The sequence below is a fragment of the Filicampus tigris genome, chromosome 6 (genome assembly GCF_054856515.1).
Source record: "Filicampus tigris isolate MCC_2025a chromosome 6, RoL_Ftig_1.0, whole genome shotgun sequence".
Lineage (NCBI taxonomy): Eukaryota > Metazoa > Chordata > Actinopteri > Syngnathiformes > Syngnathidae > Filicampus > Filicampus tigris.
Genome location: NC_141222.1, coordinates 23,687,118 through 23,705,625, shown reverse-complemented (window position 1 = coordinate 23,705,625; position 18,508 = coordinate 23,687,118). Strand labels below are relative to the sequence as shown.

General features: G+C 39.9%; 4 protein-coding genes across 6 annotated transcripts; 2 read left to right on the top strand and 2 right to left on the bottom strand.

Annotated features, from left to right (window-relative positions):
* Positions 1-1,444: 1,444 nt before the first annotated feature.
* LOC147146346 (uncharacterized) lies at positions 1,445-3,123 on the top strand. The gene is made up of 6 exons (XM_086033609.1): positions 1,445-1,635; positions 1,715-1,854; positions 1,932-1,993; positions 2,098-2,211; positions 2,427-2,525; positions 2,889-3,123. The coding sequence occupies exons 1-6, from the start codon at positions 1,525-1,527 to the stop codon at positions 3,053-3,055; spliced, it is 693 nt and encodes a 230-aa protein (XP_085889735.1). The 5' UTR covers positions 1,445-1,524; the 3' UTR covers positions 3,056-3,123.
* A 673-nt stretch (positions 3,124-3,796) lies between these two features.
* On the bottom strand, positions 3,797-11,890 carry LOC147146345 (cysteine-rich hydrophobic domain-containing protein 2). 2 transcript variants are annotated; one of them, XM_086032451.1, is made up of 6 exons: positions 11,554-11,890; positions 10,312-10,366; positions 10,051-10,215; positions 9,917-9,973; positions 8,328-8,387; positions 3,797-7,232 (listed from the first exon to the last, which is right to left on the bottom strand). In XM_086032451.1, the coding sequence occupies exons 1-6, from the start codon at positions 11,685-11,687 to the stop codon at positions 7,182-7,184; spliced, it is 522 nt and encodes a 173-aa protein (XP_085888577.1). In that variant the 5' UTR covers positions 11,688-11,890; the 3' UTR covers positions 3,797-7,181. The 2 variants fall into 2 exon arrangements, with proteins under 2 accessions (XP_085888577.1, XP_085888578.1); XM_086032452.1 differs by having other exon boundaries at positions 10,060-10,215; positions 11,554-11,779.
* Positions 7,066-17,615, top strand: rhbdd2 (rhomboid domain containing 2). 2 transcript variants are annotated; one of them, XR_015087041.1, is made up of 3 exons: positions 7,066-7,210; positions 12,299-16,094; positions 16,405-17,615. XR_015087041.1 is itself a non-coding variant. In XM_086032448.1 (2 exons), exon 2 carries the CDS (start codon positions 12,902-12,904, stop codon positions 13,853-13,855), a length of 954 nt encoding a protein of 317 aa, XP_085888574.1. In that variant the 5' UTR covers positions 7,066-7,210; positions 12,299-12,901; the 3' UTR covers positions 13,856-17,615. The 2 variants fall into 2 exon arrangements, 1 of the variants encoding a protein (XP_085888574.1); XM_086032448.1 differs by having other exon boundaries at positions 12,299-17,615.
* On the bottom strand, positions 14,231-17,856 carry unm_sa25545 (un-named sa25545). Its single transcript, XM_086032449.1, has 8 exons — positions 17,665-17,856; positions 17,406-17,490; positions 16,034-16,087; positions 15,892-15,939; positions 15,006-15,135; positions 14,755-14,915; positions 14,443-14,604; positions 14,231-14,349 (listed from the first exon to the last, which is right to left on the bottom strand). Exons 1-8 carry the CDS (start codon positions 17,716-17,718, stop codon positions 14,312-14,314), a joined length of 732 nt encoding a protein of 243 aa, XP_085888575.1. The 5' UTR covers positions 17,719-17,856; the 3' UTR covers positions 14,231-14,311.
* Positions 17,857-18,508: the final 652 nt, after the last annotated feature.

Genomic DNA, 18,508 nt, shown 5'->3' with positions numbered 1-18,508 from the left:
GGGTTAGGGTTTCGAAGTAGGGTTTCAAACCCGGGTTAGGGTTTCAAAGTAGGGTTTGAAACTAGGGTTAGGGTTTAGAAGTAGGGTTTGAAACTAAGGTTAGTGTTTAGAAGTAGGGTTTGAAATTAAAATTAGGATTTTGAAGTAAGGTTCGAAACTAGGGTTTAGGGTTGGAAGTAGGGTTTCAAACTCAGGTTAGGGTTTAGAAGTAGGGTTTGAAACTAGGGTTAGGGTTTTGAAGTAGGGTTTGAAACTAGGGTTAGGGTTTCAAAGTAGGGTTTGAAACTAGGGTTAGGGTTTAGGAGAAGGGTTTGAAACTGGGGTTAAGGTTTCGAAGTAGGGTTTGAAACTGGGGTTAGGGTTTCGAAGTAGGGTTTAAAACTAGGGTTAGGGTTTAGAAGTAGGGTTTAAAACTAGGGTTAGGGTTTCAAAGTAGGGTTTGAAACTCGGGTTAGGGTTTAGAAGTAGGGTTTGAAACTTGGGTTAGGGTTTCAAAGTAGGGTTTGAAACTGGGGTTAGGGTTTAGAAATGGGGTTTAAAACTAGTGTTAGGGTTTTGAAGTAGGGTTTGAAACTAGGGTTAGGGTTTAGAAGTAGGGTTTGAAACTAAGTTTAGGATTTTGAAGTAAGGTTTGAAACTAGGGTTTAGAAGTAGGGTTTCAAACTAGGGTTAGGGTTTAGAAGTAGGGTTTCAAACCAGGGTTAGGGTTTCAAAGTAGGGTTTAAAACTAGGATTAGCGTTTAGAAATTGGGTTTAAAACTACGGTTAGGGTTTCAAAGTAGGGTTTGAAAATAGGGTTAGGGTTTCGAAGTAGGGTTTGAAACTCGGGTTAGGGTTTCAAAGTAGGGTTTGAAACTGGGGTTAGGGTTTCGAAGTAGGGTTTGAAACTAGGGTTAGGGTTTAGAAATGGGGTTTAAAACTAGTGTTAGGGTTTTGAAGTAGGGTTTGAAACTAGGGTTAGGGTTTAGAAGTAGGGTTTGAAACTAAGTTTAGGATTTTGAAGTAAGGTTTGAAACTAGGGTTTAGAAGTAGGGTTTCAAACTAGGGTTAGGGTTTAGAAGTAGGGTTTGAAAATAGGGTTAGGGTTTAGAAATGGGGTTTGAAACTAGGGTTAGGGATTAGAAGTAGGGTTTCAAACAAAGGTAAAGGTTTCAAACTAGGGTCAGGGTTTAGAAGAACAGTTTCAAACTCGGTTTAGGTTTTAGAAGTAGGGTTTCAAACTAGGGTTAAGGTTTCAAACTAGGGTTATGTGTTTAGAAATAGGGTTTCAAACTAGGGTTAGGGTTTAAAAGTAGGGTTTCAAACAAGGATGAAGGTGTTAAGGTTCCAATCCTGAACAGTTTAGAATTGAGGATTTTTGGCTAAACTTTCCACGCCATTTGAAAACACATGACACAAAACGTGTGTAAACAAATGGCTGAACTTTGTTACATCATGTCCTCGATTGAGCTGGGAGCAGTCGAGGTGACCATTCCAGCCAGCGCAGCTCCGAGATCGCCACGGAAATCGACGTACTGAGCCACCATGTTCTTCTTCTTCATTCTCGCCGCCTCGCTTCTGCCCGCGGGCCTCTCGGCTCCTCTGGCCGACTGCGACGCGCTGACCCGGCAGGTGCAAATCCAAGGTCGCGAACAGGTAAGGTGCCCCCCCCCCCCCCCCCCCGCTGAGACAATACATTGTGTGCGATTGGCGCTTCCGCTTGCGTGCGTTGCAGTTTTTGGGCGTGTGGACGTATGCGGCAGAGAGCACCAACATGCCGGGATCCCTCACCAAGATGTTTGTGGACAACGTGTGGGTGAAAATCTACCCGGCCAATGAGAGTGACTCCATCTTTGTGTTTCAAGTCCAAAAAATGTACGGTAATTATATTTTACATTTTGAATAACCTTACATTGACTGCCAATGTGTTGTTTTGTCGTGTTTTTCAAAAGGTTTCGTCGTTGCTACAGTGTCACTTCTAAGTTGACTTTGGCGAACAACACTCTCCACATGGGTGAGCTGTAAAACATTCCCATCGATCCTGTTCCTGCTCATTTGTGGACTTTGCGCCGACAAAAAGTGCAAACAAATGGTGTCTCTTTTGTGTGTTTGCATTAGTGCATCCCCTCTCTGCTACTGAGGTTCTCATAACGACCAGCTGCCCCGATTGCATCCTTCTTCTGTCCAATTATACATTTGGAGAAAGCACATACAAAGGAGTGCAGCTTCTGAGTAAGACTTTGAACAATGTCTCCGACTGGACAGTTGAGGGCAGGCCGTGCCTCCACTGGCCCCCTGCGTGGTTCCGCTGCCTCTGCTAGCATTTTACACATGGACAAAACACGTGTCCTACGTTCAAAGTATATCTGAGAGGAGATGAGTTGAGTTACCTGGAAGACAAGTGATAAAAGGATATGATGACTGTTGACCTTTTGCTTGTTTACCAGCCAGGAGACCCAAGGTGACAAGTGCTGAGATGGAGGAGTTTAAGAGGCAGGCGGCATGTTTGAACTTACCCTCACCCGCCATCCTGGACTCTGACAAAGGTGAGAACTCTGGACTTTTTCATGAATATGCCGCGGTGGCCTTTCGCTACGCTACATCCCCGAAATGCAGACTGTCCAACCACAATGAGGCACGGGACAGAGGCACAATAATTTCCTGGCCGTTCAATTTAATGATACATGATACATGATTTAAAAAAAAAAAAAAAAAAGAGCTTTCTAATTTCAATTTTCTATATTTCTAACTTGAGACCTAGTTATTATCTGTCAGGCTAGCAAGCCTTGCTAGCGAGCTAGCTTTGGATCCATCAGCTATTACTCTAGGTTTGAAGATTACTGTAGGGTTTAAATCACATTTAAGTCATATCCATGTACTTACTTTTGGATTTTTTTTTTAATTGCCAGGTTTTTGTCCAGATTCATCAGCTTCCAAAGACTCAGAGACTATAGATCTGACATCCGTCCTCAGTCAAACCAACTCATTATACAACTCAGAATACATTAAACTATTGGACAAGCTGCTCAGAAGTCAAAGTGGAATAAAGGCAATCGAGGATGCGATTGCAAACTAAAAAAAAAAAAAAGGTGAAGAGACCACGTAGACCCAGACTTGATTCTCAATAAAAATTATAACAAATTACCTTTTCTTTTTTTTTTTTTTAAACTATTGTATTCTTCAACAACAGGATACATATTTATTGTTCAAATTGATTAATAGTCACATTTATTCATTTACTGGTACTTTTACAAGCTATGGCATTATGTACTACAAGCCGTTCTTAACATTTTGCTAAATTGTTAATCTTATGTATTTGCCCTCATTAGATGGTTAATAATTTACCCAATAAAATCTGAGTTCAACCTAAACCTACGAATTAAATTTAGACACACAAGAGGACATCTGCGGCCTGGTAGTTTATTCACGTACACATACATGTATCGGCATATGGATCATATAGTATATATTTCTCCCCAAAACACACACGCGCACACACACACACACAAAATGATAGATAAGATCTGTGCAGGTTTTAAAATCACAGTCTAAGATCAACAGAGAACATTTGCATATTACACTATCGTGTGTCCACACTGCACAAATCTCTGCATCTCTTACGACCTCAAAAACACTACAGGTCATGACCTCACAATGACATAAAGTCAAGTCCAAAATGATTCAGCTCCTGTACGCATTATGAGTCGGAAGTGAATTTTGTTTAGCTGGAAGTCAAAGTATGTGTGTGTGTGTGTGTGTATATATATATATATATATATATATATATATATATATATATATATATATATAAAGCGTGTATACATATACTATATATATACATATGTGTATATATATATGTATATACATACACATATATATATATATATATATATATATAAATACATATATACAGTGTGTATATATCTATATATAAATAAGGTCCAGGGGTCCGATCCAGCCCATTAAAGCAAAATCATGCATGTCCCATCGTTTCCTGACAAAATCCATACCAAAATTGCAAATGATTTTTACTTTTAATATCATTGTGATATTGCCAACATTTTTTTCATTATCAGACCGCTTCTCCGAACAACGATGGAACACAATATTTTCATTGACTTGCGATTTCAAAATGAGTTTGTTGTGTTTATGTAATATAATGCGCAGATTGTCCAAATGGTTTCAGTTAGAACGGTCCTCTGAGGGAAACTAAAATTACAATGTGGCCCGCCACAAACATTTGATTGACAGCCCTTCTAGATTCTGTTCCAAGTTACCAGGAGCCTTTCAAATAGTGGAAAAATATTGCCAGCATTAGGAACTTCTCTATGTTAAAAAAAAAAAAATCTAACCAATATTGACAACATTTTCCCACCATAAAACAGTTTTTTGCCACTTTCGTGTTTCCTTTCCAGCTAAACACACAAAAAGAGTCACTTTAATTCAACAGATGACCAGGAAATGAATAGTGAATGTGCGGTAGATATAAAACAACACAGGGTGGTTGTATGTGTTTTACTTCTTTCATTAAAGTGGAATAGCTGGAAGGGGAAGGGTGGGGGAAATACACTAAAAAAACAAATATTCAAGTACTGTGGTATAACCATAGAGAATACCCTGACTGTGCTACATTTTTATTAATGATCGATGATGATAATCCCCTGAGTGTGACCCACATTCACACGCTGCTTCGTTCCAAGTAGGGATGGGCATCATTGAAATATAAATCTTAACCCTGTCCACTCTTTGGAATTAATTGTTGACTAATACAATCACATTAAATGTTTGTTCCCCAGAACAATATTAAATGTTGCCCATCCCTGCTTACAAATCTTGTAAAAAGCAAAGCTTTATTCACTAGCGGTACCTCGTCACAAAATGTGTTTAAGCAGGAAGTCTTACTAAACATTTGAATGATAACAGCGATGACCTTTCACGTTTCCAAAATGCAATGAAATAAAATGAAAGGTAAGCCTACGACAGTTGCGGTAATCTATGCTGACTGAGTTGTAAACTACAAATGAAAACAAGCGGCTTGTTACCATGTTAAGCCACTTTTAGTAATTGGCTACTCTTTTTTTTTTTTTTTTTTTTTTAATTCTCTCAATTTCTCATCTGGGCCACACTCACAGCTGTAAACCTCCCTCAGGGTGAGAAAGCAACAAGGACAAGGCCATATGAAGAAACACATCCATAGTGTGCTTTTACAGTTGACACATGACTACACACTAAAAACAGTTGGAAGCTCCAAAGTCGAAAAAATACATTGAAATGTACAATAGGAGCTCAACTTCCACTTGGGCAGATGTCCACAAGCGTTTCACTTTTTATTTGAAGAGGGACGTGGAAAGCCGTTACGCATTTATTCGACGTCATGTGGCCGCAGTTTATGGAAGTAAACTTGTTTGTGTACATTTTGGTGATTGCCAACCAAAGGCATTGATGCGCATATGCCGATCACGTAATTTATCACGGAAACGGGTCGATCGCGATCGGCGACCAATCGATCGGAGCACCGCTTGGTGTAAAGCGTCTTCGTTTCTCCACTGATTGCTTCCTTCGTTCGTCCGTTTTGTCAAACAATTGTGACATTTGTCACCTTTTGATGACGCGTCAAATGAACGCGACCCGCAGTTGCCTTGGATATGTATTGTCGCCCTCCTAAAATAATGGCTCAAGTCAGTCTTTCAGAAAAAAAAAAGAAAAAAAAACAACTAAATTCTGATTAGATTGTATTTATTAATCATTGCATTTCAGGGGTAGAATTAAATTATTCGTTTAACTAAAGATGTAGCCAAATTTAGCAGAGGTGGCTAACATCCTGAGATGTTTAAAGCAAAAAAATATTTTGTCAAAATCTAACCATCGCCATTATTTTTAAGGTGACAATATACGATTTATGCCTATGCTTATATTGCAGGTCAATTACTTCTTTTTTTTTGGTCCAATGTGTCACATATGAGATTTTTTCATAATGTGAAGATTACAATTGCAATTTTTTTTCCAAAGTTGACAAAGGTCTTTTTTGTATGTGGATATAAACAGCAGAGGTGACTGTAGATTGGTTGTTTGAAAAAAATTAATTTGCTTTTGTAAACACAGTGCCACATGACGTAGTGTTTCGCATGCGTGTCACTTCACGGACACTTTCCGTTCACATTTGTGTTTGTAATTTGAATGAGTACAAAAAAAGAAAAGATCCGATTTGGAGTCATACCTTTGCAGTATGAACGTAATTTTAGTCTTTACTCATTATCCATGAGTCAGTCGTTTAACTTCATTTTAGTTTTCTTTTAGAGTTACCTTCCTTCTCTCCGTACTTTTATACCAGTTGAGCATTTAAAAACAATCCTTGCCTTGTAGATTTTAGACACCAAAAAAAAAAAGTTGACAACCGTTCGACTTTGGAGGTTCCGCCCTATTGCAAACATGTTTGTCACACACAAACGAAAAGAAAAAAAACAAACGCCTAAGACGTGTTTGGCAAACGAGAAATTGGGGAAAAAAAACAAAACAGAAGACTGTCTTTCAGAAAGAAACCTTGATCTGTCATGTGATGTCACAAAGTTTTTCCACAACGTTGCTTTGACCAAAATGGTTAAAAAAAAAAAAAAAAAAAAAAAAACACTCACCCCTTTATTGCCTACCTCCTTGTTGCCATGGCAATTTAGGCAGGGCATATGTTGTCCCAGAGTTTGGAGTGCAGTCACGACTGTGTGATTGTCTCTGGGTTCAGGCAAAGCACAGTGAAAAGTGTGCTCAAGTGATGAAAGGCGACCAGAAGGATGTCTGCTGCTTCCTGCTACACACTTGACGCTTCCTGTCCACCTGTCCTCTTCCAAAAGCACTGGGGTGTTTTTGGTGGGTGGCTCGACGCTAGCCGAGCTTCCAGCAGTGTTACCCGTTACCGCGGTCACTCTGTGCTCGAGTCCGGAAACATGGAAGAGTCCCGTTTCCGGCGCCAGCCCCGAAATCCACACCGCCGCCGGATGGGCAGCTTGCCGGCACGCCTGAATTCACTCGTTAGGATGCGGGGCTTGTAAACCAAAAGGCGAAGAAGAGAAGAGACGACGTCCAAAAAAAGACAACTGAGGGCCGATGTTGCCCTGTAAACAAAAAAAAACAAAAAAAACCTTCCGAGTGATTCTGGAGGAAAGTTCGTCGGCAGCTCGGACGGCGACGGTTTGTCAAGATCCCATCGGCTAGTCGGGTCTGAAGATGGGGATCTTCGGTAGGAATTCTATTAGGATTACCTGAGAAATCAGAAGTCATTTTGAAGTTGATTTTTGCAACACTTCGCTGTGCCAGTTTGTTCTGAGTAAATGCCTTAAAAAAATCATTTGAAACATAAGCACTTCTGACCAATGGAAAGCATATTCGGTGGATAACTGCATTGAAGTTGCACGCTGTGCAGCAGTAACATTCACAAATATGACAGAAAATTATATCAGGCCATCAAAACCATAAAAGCAAATAACCTAATTCTAGGAGGCCATTAAAGTGGCTGTGAGTGGGAGCCTGTTGTTTTTTAACTAGTTCAATGAAGGAAGAATTACTACTTGCTGCTATATATGCTGTAAATATGTCATTGTGGGTAATATGGTATGTAAAAATGTGTCACTGTAACACTACCTAATGTGATATAAACTTAAGTGTAAGTATTGAGTTATTTTAATTGGGAAATGTAAATATTTCCTGTTAAGAGGCAGAAAATAGATTTTTTTTTTTTCTCTTGCTTGTTTTCATTCAATTTATGCACTTCCATGTAAAAACGTGCCCGCTTTTTCTTTCATAATGAAATAGATTAAATAATACTAAATACAGTCCCTTAATACATACCGGAAATTTCTATGTTTTATGTTTGGTTTGACCGTAAACTAAACTCGTTTTTTATTTGAAGAATATTTATTAATTCTACTGGACATGGCCATCACAGAGCGCTTGTATCTCAAGTTCGCACTTCAAAATCAAATCAAAGCCCCCCCCCCCCCCCCCCCAAAAAAAAACATCTTTAAATTGGATCATTGATATCTGAGGCCACCTCTGTCCAACTCGATTTTTGAGCAGAACTCGTTTGTATGTTGTGCAGTTAAAAACTGCATGGTTACATAGTTGGACTTTCTTGACAAGCTAATAATGTTAAAATGTTACTGAAGAAAAGTCATTTAAGGTGTTTTATTTTGAATATCTTATATGGGAAATTTCCAACTCTGAACAAATTGGAAGTAAAGCGGTGTCTTGCAATGGAACACGTCAATGTTCTGCTAGATCCGTAAAATGAAATTGCAGACTTTTATTTTTGAAGATGCATGCTTTTCATTGGCCAGTAGTAACAACGCACCACTTACATATTCCATCATGTTGTTGGATTCACACTTTCTTTTGTTCAGTCTCCAATGCAAACACAGCTGCAAATAGATACAAAAAATAATTAAATACATTCCACACACAAAAGCAAAGAGCAGACATCCGCCAATGGCCGACAATCGTGATTGAGTCCTCCCTCTTAGCGTAGCTAGCTAGTATTTTGCTGGATGTAAGCAACAAGGAAGAAACAGCAGAGCTCTGTAAACCTGTTCTGCTCTTAATGTTACACCGACGACTCGTAACTTTTAATTGGGGCACGTGTAAATCAAGGCACCGTTGTATTTTTTTTTTTTTCTTGTTTAGACAACCTAGAACTGGGTTGAAAATAGAGCTGGGCAATTCACCGAAATGTAATCATGATTGCAATTTTCATCAAATCATCAAAGAAAAGCAATGAATGTGCTGAACTGTGCGGTGTGTTTGCTAATTCCCGCATTGTAAAAGCACCCTGAATGCACCGTGTTGCTTGTGAAACCAATGTGTGATTAATGCTACACTGCCTAAAGCACTGTTGGTGTGCTTTAAAGCGAACATCAGTTTTCGTCACAATAATATGTCATATGTGGCATCACTAGTCCAAACACGATATTCTCATTAATATTGCGTTTGTGGAATATGAATGAAGCGCCAAAAATCGACCCATTTTTATCCGTCGTCTCGGGGATCGACTGAAAATGACATCACTGTTGCACAGGTATAGGTTTAGACTAGTGGGGCCACAAAGAACATATTATTGTTAAAAAAAATTGAGTTGACTCTTTCTTCCCCTTTACGATGTTTAATGACACCACAGTTGAAGTTTGCGATAAAACTAAAACAACAAAAGAATTACCGGTATGCAGATTTTATATTTAAATGCAAGAATTGCTTCGTAATCGAAACATCACCAGCACTAACGGTCTAACAGTCAATATAAAATTCCACTGGCAGGATAAAAGAAAATAAGCAAAATAAGCAGGTTCCGGAAGTGAGATTTCAAATAATGAATATTCACACACAAACGCTGGACACAGACAGGCTGGTAATATAATACAATACTCAAATGCATATATTATTCCTAATCTGTGAAAAACGAGATATATTACAACTTTCTTCGTCTGCTATTTTTGTTTTAATGTAAAGATATATTACAACTTTCTTCGTCTGCTATTTTTGTTTTAATGTAAGTGCGTACTCTATGCCTGCATGGCACCACAGTGCCCCTAAGTGGACAAGACGTGCACAGCAGAACAGCCGGTATTTATTGTTATTTATTGTTTAACTCTATTACTTTACAAAGTTATTATTTTACTTTATTACCAATTTATTTTCTGATAGTTCTTTTAAAGTTGAGTTTTGTTAGTTGAATAAATACTAAGTTTAGAAATCAATGAATAATTGTTCATTATTAATGGTGATTTAAATATCAATCAAAATAATTTCATTTTATTTTTTTCCCCCCCATAATCACCCAGCCCTATTTGAAGATCACATTTCCATACAACCATACAGCAAGTGCAAAGTTAAAAGTTGAGTATGAGGTAAAATTCGGAAAAAAAAAAGAAAAAGCAGGGGTATCAACTTTACACACCTTGTGGTAGAGTCTGCTGTTCTCCCACTCTAGAAGTTTCTCTATAGATCTTCTTGTCTGGAAGACAGCAGTGAAAAGTTGGTCTTGGTCAGACCGGCGTGTTGTTAGGGTGCCAGTTGTGCGTGTGCGCGCACATGTATTACCCGCTTGCTGAGACAAATCACGGGCCACAAGCTGAAGCCGAGCGTGCAGCAGCAGCACAGGCAGCCGCACAGCAGCCAGCGCACGTTCACCGGCAGCGTCTTCTTCAGACAGCCGTTTACGCGGTTGATGCTCGCTTTGAACTCCTCAGGTGCGACCTGACAGAGCCACAAGACGCGTGTATATTGTATATTATATTGCCACGCGGGAAATAGGAATACTTAGCAAACAATGCATTGGACATGGGTACTCACCTTTCCTGTAAGCGCTGAAGGAAATTCTGATTCAAATTTGTTGCTGAGTCCAAACCTGTAGTAAATAAAAATATTAGTTGAAGCCTTTAGTTTAAGTCAAACAACGTTTGCGTTAAGAATTGTGCCACTTTTTTGGTTAATATACACTTGAAAGTCAGACAAAAGTTTGGCTTCCGAGGCATCATGCATGACGTCTCGCTGCGAAAGACCTCAGTTCAGTGAACATTTTTAGGATGAAGTGTGGATTGGGGAAGGAGGGGGATTGTTTTTTACGTCTTCGTGTAGAGTCTGTAAACATTATTGGTGGATTATATTCTACTTTTTGCTGCTATTAAGATTGGTCAGGAGTAACCTATGTGGCTTAAAGGTTGTATCAAGGCGCCTTTTCCTAAACATTTTTAGAATTTGAAATACATTTCCTCCAGGTACTCACCTGAATAGGAAAAGAAAGTTTCTAAGCAAAATCCAGGATCCAAAGAGCCCGTCCTTGCGGTGTACTTAGGGTTTCAACAATTAATAAAAGGTTATTATATTCATTTGTAGGGGGTCTTCAATTATTTGCGACAGGCTCACTGTATACAGGAAGATATGGAAAGCAAGATTCCATAACCACACATTTTAAATAACGTGCCAGTACAGTTAGTCAAGATTTCAAGACAGACAATTTAATCCTAGAAATGATTAGTTGTACAGTCTCCATACTATTTATTATTTTTAATTCTTTCGTCCTATTCATTTGCGTTAGCGATACACTTATCAACTTGACTGTGCCCACCCCTTGTCTTTCCATCATTTGTTGGGGGATTTATTTATTTTTACTTTAAGATAAGAAGTATTAAGCAGTCATGTCACAATAAGATTGGTTTAAGGCGAAGAGATCGCCCAACCGTAAAAACAGAAGGATCAAATGAATTGTAAGATCCAGCCTTATCTATCTGATCTCAAAGTATGAAACAAAGTCAAGCCGGCACCATTTAAACTTCTTGACATTAGTATAAACAAACAGAAAGCGCACATATAAGAGCAGCCGTGTGCTTAAAAACATCACAAATATGTGAAAGCAGTTTTTACTTTCAATGTTAGCTCGCGGCTAACAGGCTAAGATCGTCCACAGGCAGATAGATGCTAATCAGTTAGCATCCGGTTATCAACCCTCCGACGCTCGCTCATCGTCACGCGACAACGTTTGAACTCTCCCCCCCCCCCCTCCCTCAATGCCACCCGGTCTCGTCGGCCACTTACACTGTGACGTGTCCGGAGCCTCGCACCACCACCGGATCCGGAGCGTACTTTAGGAGCTGCTCCTCCGCGGCCCTGTCCTCGTCCTCTTCTTCCTCCTCCTCCTCCTCGTAGATTTCGTCAAAGTCCTCCATCATCACACGCACGGCCCCGAGACGAAGCGTCGCGCTTCCCGGTCGAGACGCCACCGGGACGCACGCGATGCCGCTGGCCACACCGAAAAGCGGCTTCCCTCAGGTTACGAATTGGACAAATTGAAAAGCAAGCCAACCCGGAGACGAGAGTTCACATCTCTTGAGTGGCAGGCTCGCAAGCAAAATATCAACATCCGCTGCAGTCGCCATACGACACCGGAAGAGCGAGCGAGGCGAGCTTCAACTTTTTACGCACAGAGCAGAACACCGCTGACAAAAATTGCACTCTTGTATGGGTTATTCGGTGCCTTTTCCTACTCCATTAAATGAATTTTAATCTTTTACCTACAATAAAATAAAAATAAGCTTATTATAAAAACATTTGATCATTGGTTGTGGTCTTCCATCTAACATGAACGCAAAATGTTTTTAAATTACTATTTTTTTAAGAGGGGGCTGCAGATGTCATTTTTTAAATGATGTACCAAAGGCAATTTTTTATATTTGCAACAAAAATGTAAAATGGCCATTTCTACTAATCAACGCCATTCATGCTAAAATTATATGTATAGTCACTAACGCAACTTTTGTGTTGTTCCTCCAACCTTAAACAGGAGGAACAATTACAAAATCAGGAGCAAGAAACAACTTCCCGTGCAGGCTCCACGCTCAGACCAATTGTAGCCAGTACAGGAAAACCCATCGGGACTCTCTGTGGTATTATCTTCAAAATAAAACCAGTATAAAGTAAACACTTGCAGTGGAAGTGAGATTTGTCAAAATGAATACATATCTTAATTTGTGACAGGTACCTGTATACTAACGAAAACAAAAAAACAACCAACAATTCTTTTACACTATCCTGCTATCATTGCACTCTGGCACATTTAATGAATGCGGCGTGAGGAGCATATACCGGAAAGCACTTTAATGCCTTATTTTGAAAATCGTAACCGGAAACTCTTCCGTACACGGACAATTTGGACAATTCGCGTAATGCTTTGGTAATGGTATATTTTTGGGGGATTATATAATTACTGGTATTTTAATTGAATAATAATGCGTAATCTATGTGTACTTTGGCTCGCGATGATCTGTGTATATATATATATATAAAAGTTAATAACTCTACTTCCGGGAGTCTGCCATCATTTCCATAACACTTTCGGTCAAAGCCGCTTAGTTTTTACTTGAGTTTATAATCTCACGACCAAAATATGAGCACGGGCCATTTAAGGACGATCATCCAAGGTTTCAGAGGTGTGGTTCCTGCTATTACGAGCGGGATGTTCCTGATCACCCTCACGTCGTGTGCAGTGTTTGGCCTCCAAACCTACTTGGACTCATCTCAGGGGAGCCTCAGTGTTGGGGCGAGTGTTTTTGTCAAAGGGCATGTGCACACACTCCTCGCATACCCTTTCTACCACAGAAGCCTCACTCAGCTGCTCCTCAGCATCTGCACCATGGTCTTCCTCAGTGGTAGTTTGGAGAAAGGCATCGGCACTGTCCGCTTCCTGTTTGTATGTATCCTGATGTCCACCATGACAGGCTTGTTGTACGCCTTCCTGGATCTCATGCAGGAGAGCAGTGGGCCCACGGAGGGGTTGGTACCTATGGCCCTTGCATGCGTGGCCCTCACCACCATGCACACAAAAATGACCAAAGCGTTCCTCTGTGGGGTCAGTTTCCCGACCATGGCTCTCCCATGGGTGTTTGTCCTCATCACCATCATCCTCATTCCTCACACGAAGCTCCCCTGCAGCATCATCTCCATACTCATCGGGTGGATGCACGGAAGAGGATGGTTCTCCTTCACGGACATCTCAGATGCCAGGGCAGTCCTTGCGGAGAAGACGCCGCCTTTCCGCTTGCTTCGGAGCATCAGCATTGTGACGTTTGTCCCAGCTTGCCCAGAGGCCAGTAGGAAAACACTCCTCCCTCAAATCAACCCAACACCTGGATCCTATCCAGTGCAGGCCTATGCACCAGCGTCAAGCACCAACATGGCGGTTAGTGGCTCAGCCATGATGTATGAAGGTTGGTCGAACGCTGCCAGCGCAGTGTCTGGATCTGCAGCCTTTTCCAATCCTCATGCCTCTGCACCGGGCGTCAGTGGGACAAGTCATGGACACAGCTGCGCACACAGCCATCACACTCACGGCCATCTATAGTTGCCTTTTGTTTTACGCCGTAAACATGCATATTAATGATCATGTAAATAGTCTTATTTTAATGAACTGTGTCAAGGATAGTGCCATTTTTTTTTTTTAATCAAACTAGTCAAGATGAAGGAATCCGAATGCAAAAATACGTTCCCATTTCGCCCTCAAGCTATGATGTGGATTTTCCAAATTTTGAATTCCCGTGCGTAACCTCTCTTCAACTCAGCAAAATCATGTTTATTGTTCTGGATTTTTTTCCACGATCTGCATGCTTGTAGAGCTAAATAAATCCGCACAGAGTGAAGCATTTCGGATCGCGACTCAGATCTGATCTATTCAGGTTTTGAGTGAAAAAAGTTTAAATCACTGATAAACACAGAACACTTCAAGCACTTTGGTTTAATTGACAAGAAAAGACGTCACCTAGTGTCACAAGATCAGTGAAGTACATTTTTTACATAATATTCATTCTTCCCAGGCGTCTCCATAGATATTCTTCTTCACTGAAACAAAGAGAAATTAATGATTGACCTTTTTTTTTTTCATTAAAAACAAAAACAAAAAAACAGCAGTTCTTGACTGTTATTTTTTATTACCGCTTTTTGTTGGTCTTTCTGGCTCCTTTTCAGGGGGAGTTTTGAGCAGCGAGTCTGCCTTCTGGGTGAGTGTGACCTCATAGTTCTCTCGGTTTTTCTGCCGCAGATCCTCATAGAGGATGGATTTCCTCTTGGGTTCGTTCTCTTCCTCATAGGACTGATCTGCAGTATGACACAGGAGGTGGTTATCAACTTGTGTTAAAAAGTTTCCGTTTTGTCTCACGCGTCACACACCTGTGATGCTAATGACAAGATACATCATCGTTTTAACATAAATATGGGCCACGACACAAACGTGATGATCAGTGTTACCTGGTACATTAAAGTCATCTGCCCTTCGTGTGGGAGCGGGCGCTTCTGGATTAAATCCATATCCACGTTCTATGTCGGAAGATGGCGTCTCTGCTGGCTGGAACATGGTGCCAAAGCTTTGACTGTTAGGATCACTCAGCTCTGACTGAGCATCTTTAGGACTAGACAGGAGAATCACACAATGCTATTAGAGGCCTGCTTTTGAGGGTTTTTTTTCTCCTTCCAAGTGTGACGTTGGTGGTAGTACACACAGCTGTGGAGACAGTCCCGTCCTCTGTCTCAGGGCCTCTCCCAGAGGAGAGTTGTCCAGTCTCTTGAACTTCTCCTGACACGTCTTCATGTACGACATCTTCCCTGCCAGGTAGCCACAGAAGCCAGCAACTGGGAGACACAACAAAATACACAGCCATCACAACTAATGCTGCATTCCAGACGGCTAGGAATTTGGAAATACCCTTCTGAAATCTTTTTAAATTCTTAGAAAAATACAAAAATGCCATTTTGCAATATCCATTCTGTGGGCACCATCATTGCTGTGCGATGTCAGATTACAGCAAATTTGCCTTACCTTCCTAAAATAATCAAAAGTATTTATTTTTTTGCCTGAATCCTCTTGTGATGATGGCCACCTCTGCTAAAATCGGCTACATCCTCATTTGAACAAATCATGCAATTTTACTCCTAGAATGAAATTATTAAAATATTTAATTTGGTTCAGTTTCCAAATTTCTTAAAAAAAAAAACAAACAAAAAAAACATCACTTTGACCACTATTGCACAAACGTTTAAGAAATGGCCACTCAACTCATTCACTGCCAGACCTTTTCAGACCCTCTTTTACCCTAACATTTGAAAAAAGTAAAAAAATATATAAATAAATTCCTAGGATTAAATGGCTGAACTGTGAAACGACAAATACATTTGTCTTTGGCAGTACGTAAAGTAGTAGTATGATAGTACGTATCATCCAGATCTTCTGGATTAAAGATAACAAAATGGAAACATTTAGGATGATTTAAATTTCTTTTGGGATCAGGCTTCATTGTTTTTGCTTGAAATTACAACTTTTGAGGGAGCCATTTTAGTGCATTTGTGTTCAACAACAAAATGTTTATACTATCTCGTCTTCAAACTTACAGGCCACTTTGGGAAGCGATCCAAACCTTGGAGATGCAGAGAGAGACCCTAAATGGAAACGGGGGGGAAAAAAGGACAATTCATTAAAACTGCTATCCATTTTTGTTCCATAGGATAGCGCATTTATTGCATGTGATCTTACCTCTGGCAACCAGGGCTTGAGTGATGGCCATGCTCACCACAGAGAATGGCACCGCTGAGAGGTAAGCAGGATTTTTTTTTCTTAATCAAGGAAATGCACACTTACAGGCCATACCATTATAGCACTAAAGTGACAGTCAGAGAGGTATTCGTTCCGCAACATTTAGAGTCCGATTACCAGCTGGCTGGAAGCCCTCTTGGCATCTTTGGTAAAATAGTGCGCTCTAGGTTGACTGCTGGGTGTATTTAAACGGATAATACCAGTGGTGGGAGTACAGTGCCATGCGGAAGTGTTAGCCCCATTTGAACTTTTTAACCTTTTGCACGATTTCAGGCTTCAAACTAAAGTTTTTTTTAATTTTTTTTTTTTAGGAACACAAAGTGGGACACAATCATGAAGTGGAACAATATGTATACAATATTTTTAACCTTTTTTTTTCCAAATCTAAAAAGTGGGAAATGTGAAAAATATTCATACTAATTAGAATACCGTGTTAAGACTAGTGCGGGCGCATAGCATATACAGTATAGGTGCAAAGAAAATGTTTGCCTTTTGGCCACTGTCATAATGCAGAGCTATGAGGTTGTTTAAACGTAATTCTTCTTTTGTATATAGTTTGACAGTAAACTTAAACTTGGAGTGGCATTAAACAGCTTGAAGCCTCTTTTTTGATGAATTGCTCACTATTTGTCAAACTGTTGCTTTTTGTCAAGTGAGTTCAATTGAGTTGACTGCCACCATACAGCGCCCGTTACAAGTTTGCAATCACAAGCCCCCCAAAAAATCTTTCATATGCCCACTTGTATCTCAGTCATGTCAATCATATCAAGACACCATTGTATAATTTATCCCGACATCACTTTTAATTTTTGTTATTGTCACTGTATTGTTATTTATCACTTTTTTTCAAAGTACTCTAGAAATAAAGTCGAGTTGTTTCCATTATCAGCTCATTTGAGTTATTTCACACCATCAGCAAAGCTAAGAGGACGTTTTGATAGCCAACGCTATGTCTTGATTTAAAAAAACGTGTGATGTGTAACAGGATTATTTTTCTTTTTTGTACAAGCACTATAACAGAAGAGGAAAATATTTTGGGTGCAGATTATTTATTTCTTAAACTGTTACTGTATATAATTTTTCCCCTGCTGTGCTCAAGCACATTTTTGAGTATTTACTTTAGTGTAGGAGTTAACCTTTGCTTCTAACAAGTCTTTTTTGTATGTTTGTTTTCACAATTTGAAGCGTTTGTATTTCTCCTTATGTACTAAGCGTTATCAGAATCTTTACAAAAGACTTAGAGCTTGACTACTTTTGCCACTTGTGGAAAATACTTGTGTAGAGTGTTGCAGTAGTCGTTAAGGCAACTTACACCTGTACCAAAAGCTCTCCTTGTTGCACTCCCTAAACACTCTCTTCTCCTCCTCGGTGGGGATATAGTCTGTGCCCACGGGCGCCTGTTGGGAAGCAACCAGACACTTTAAATCTCGTTCCAAACTCAGACAGCATTAATGACAACTGAGCGAGGTTTAAACGCAGTTGATGGGGCAGCTAGTCTTTCTTCGAAGCTAGCAGGCTAAAAGCGTTAGCACATGCGAGGGTCGGATTATGCTCATCGGTGTGCTGCTAACCTGTGCTCTTTGGCTTCGCCGCTCCTCATTAAAACCCGCAGTAGTGGATGACATGTTGAAAATTTAACAAAGGCACGTTTGGTAGCCTTCAATGCATGTGAAATAGTAGAAAAAATAAGTCGCTACAAGAGGACTGGCGTGTGTACTGCTCGGTACAATGTCATCGCTGATTGTGACGTAAGACGGAAATGAAAAGGTGACATTTGGAGATTTGCCTGGCATTGAAAAACCCGATTCACTAATCAAATTCAAATATGTATGAATATATGTGACATAATTTTACTTTTGTACATTGTATTAATTCAATAATTACAAATATTATGTTGTTTTGAATTTCCTGTCGTAGAAATTGTTCACGACTGCCCTCCAGCTGCTGAATTGGTCACTGTAGTCCATTGCTACATTTACATTCATAACTGGTTATCACTTCAACTTAGTAGCATTGTTCCAAACAATAATTAACAGTATATATATATATATATATGTGTGTGTGTGTGTGTGTTTTTTGTTTTGTTTTTTCAAGGGTGAAACATTGATAACAGTCTTAAATGTCAATTTTACTTTTAATTAGGATTTCTTAGAACATGAAAAAACTGAAAATGGATGAATGGATTCATTTTCATTGTAACCTAGTTTTAGCACCTCTGCTTCACAGCCGAGAAGTGTTGTGTTCGAATCTCATCTCTGGCCTTCCTGTGTGAAGTTTGCATGTTCATTCTGTGTTTGCATTGAGTTACTCCCAACCAACTGGCCCATAGGTGTAAATCTGATTGCGAATGACTGGCGACCGGTCCAGTGTGTATGCATAAATACATAAATTCAGATGGGATAGCTCCAGTTTACC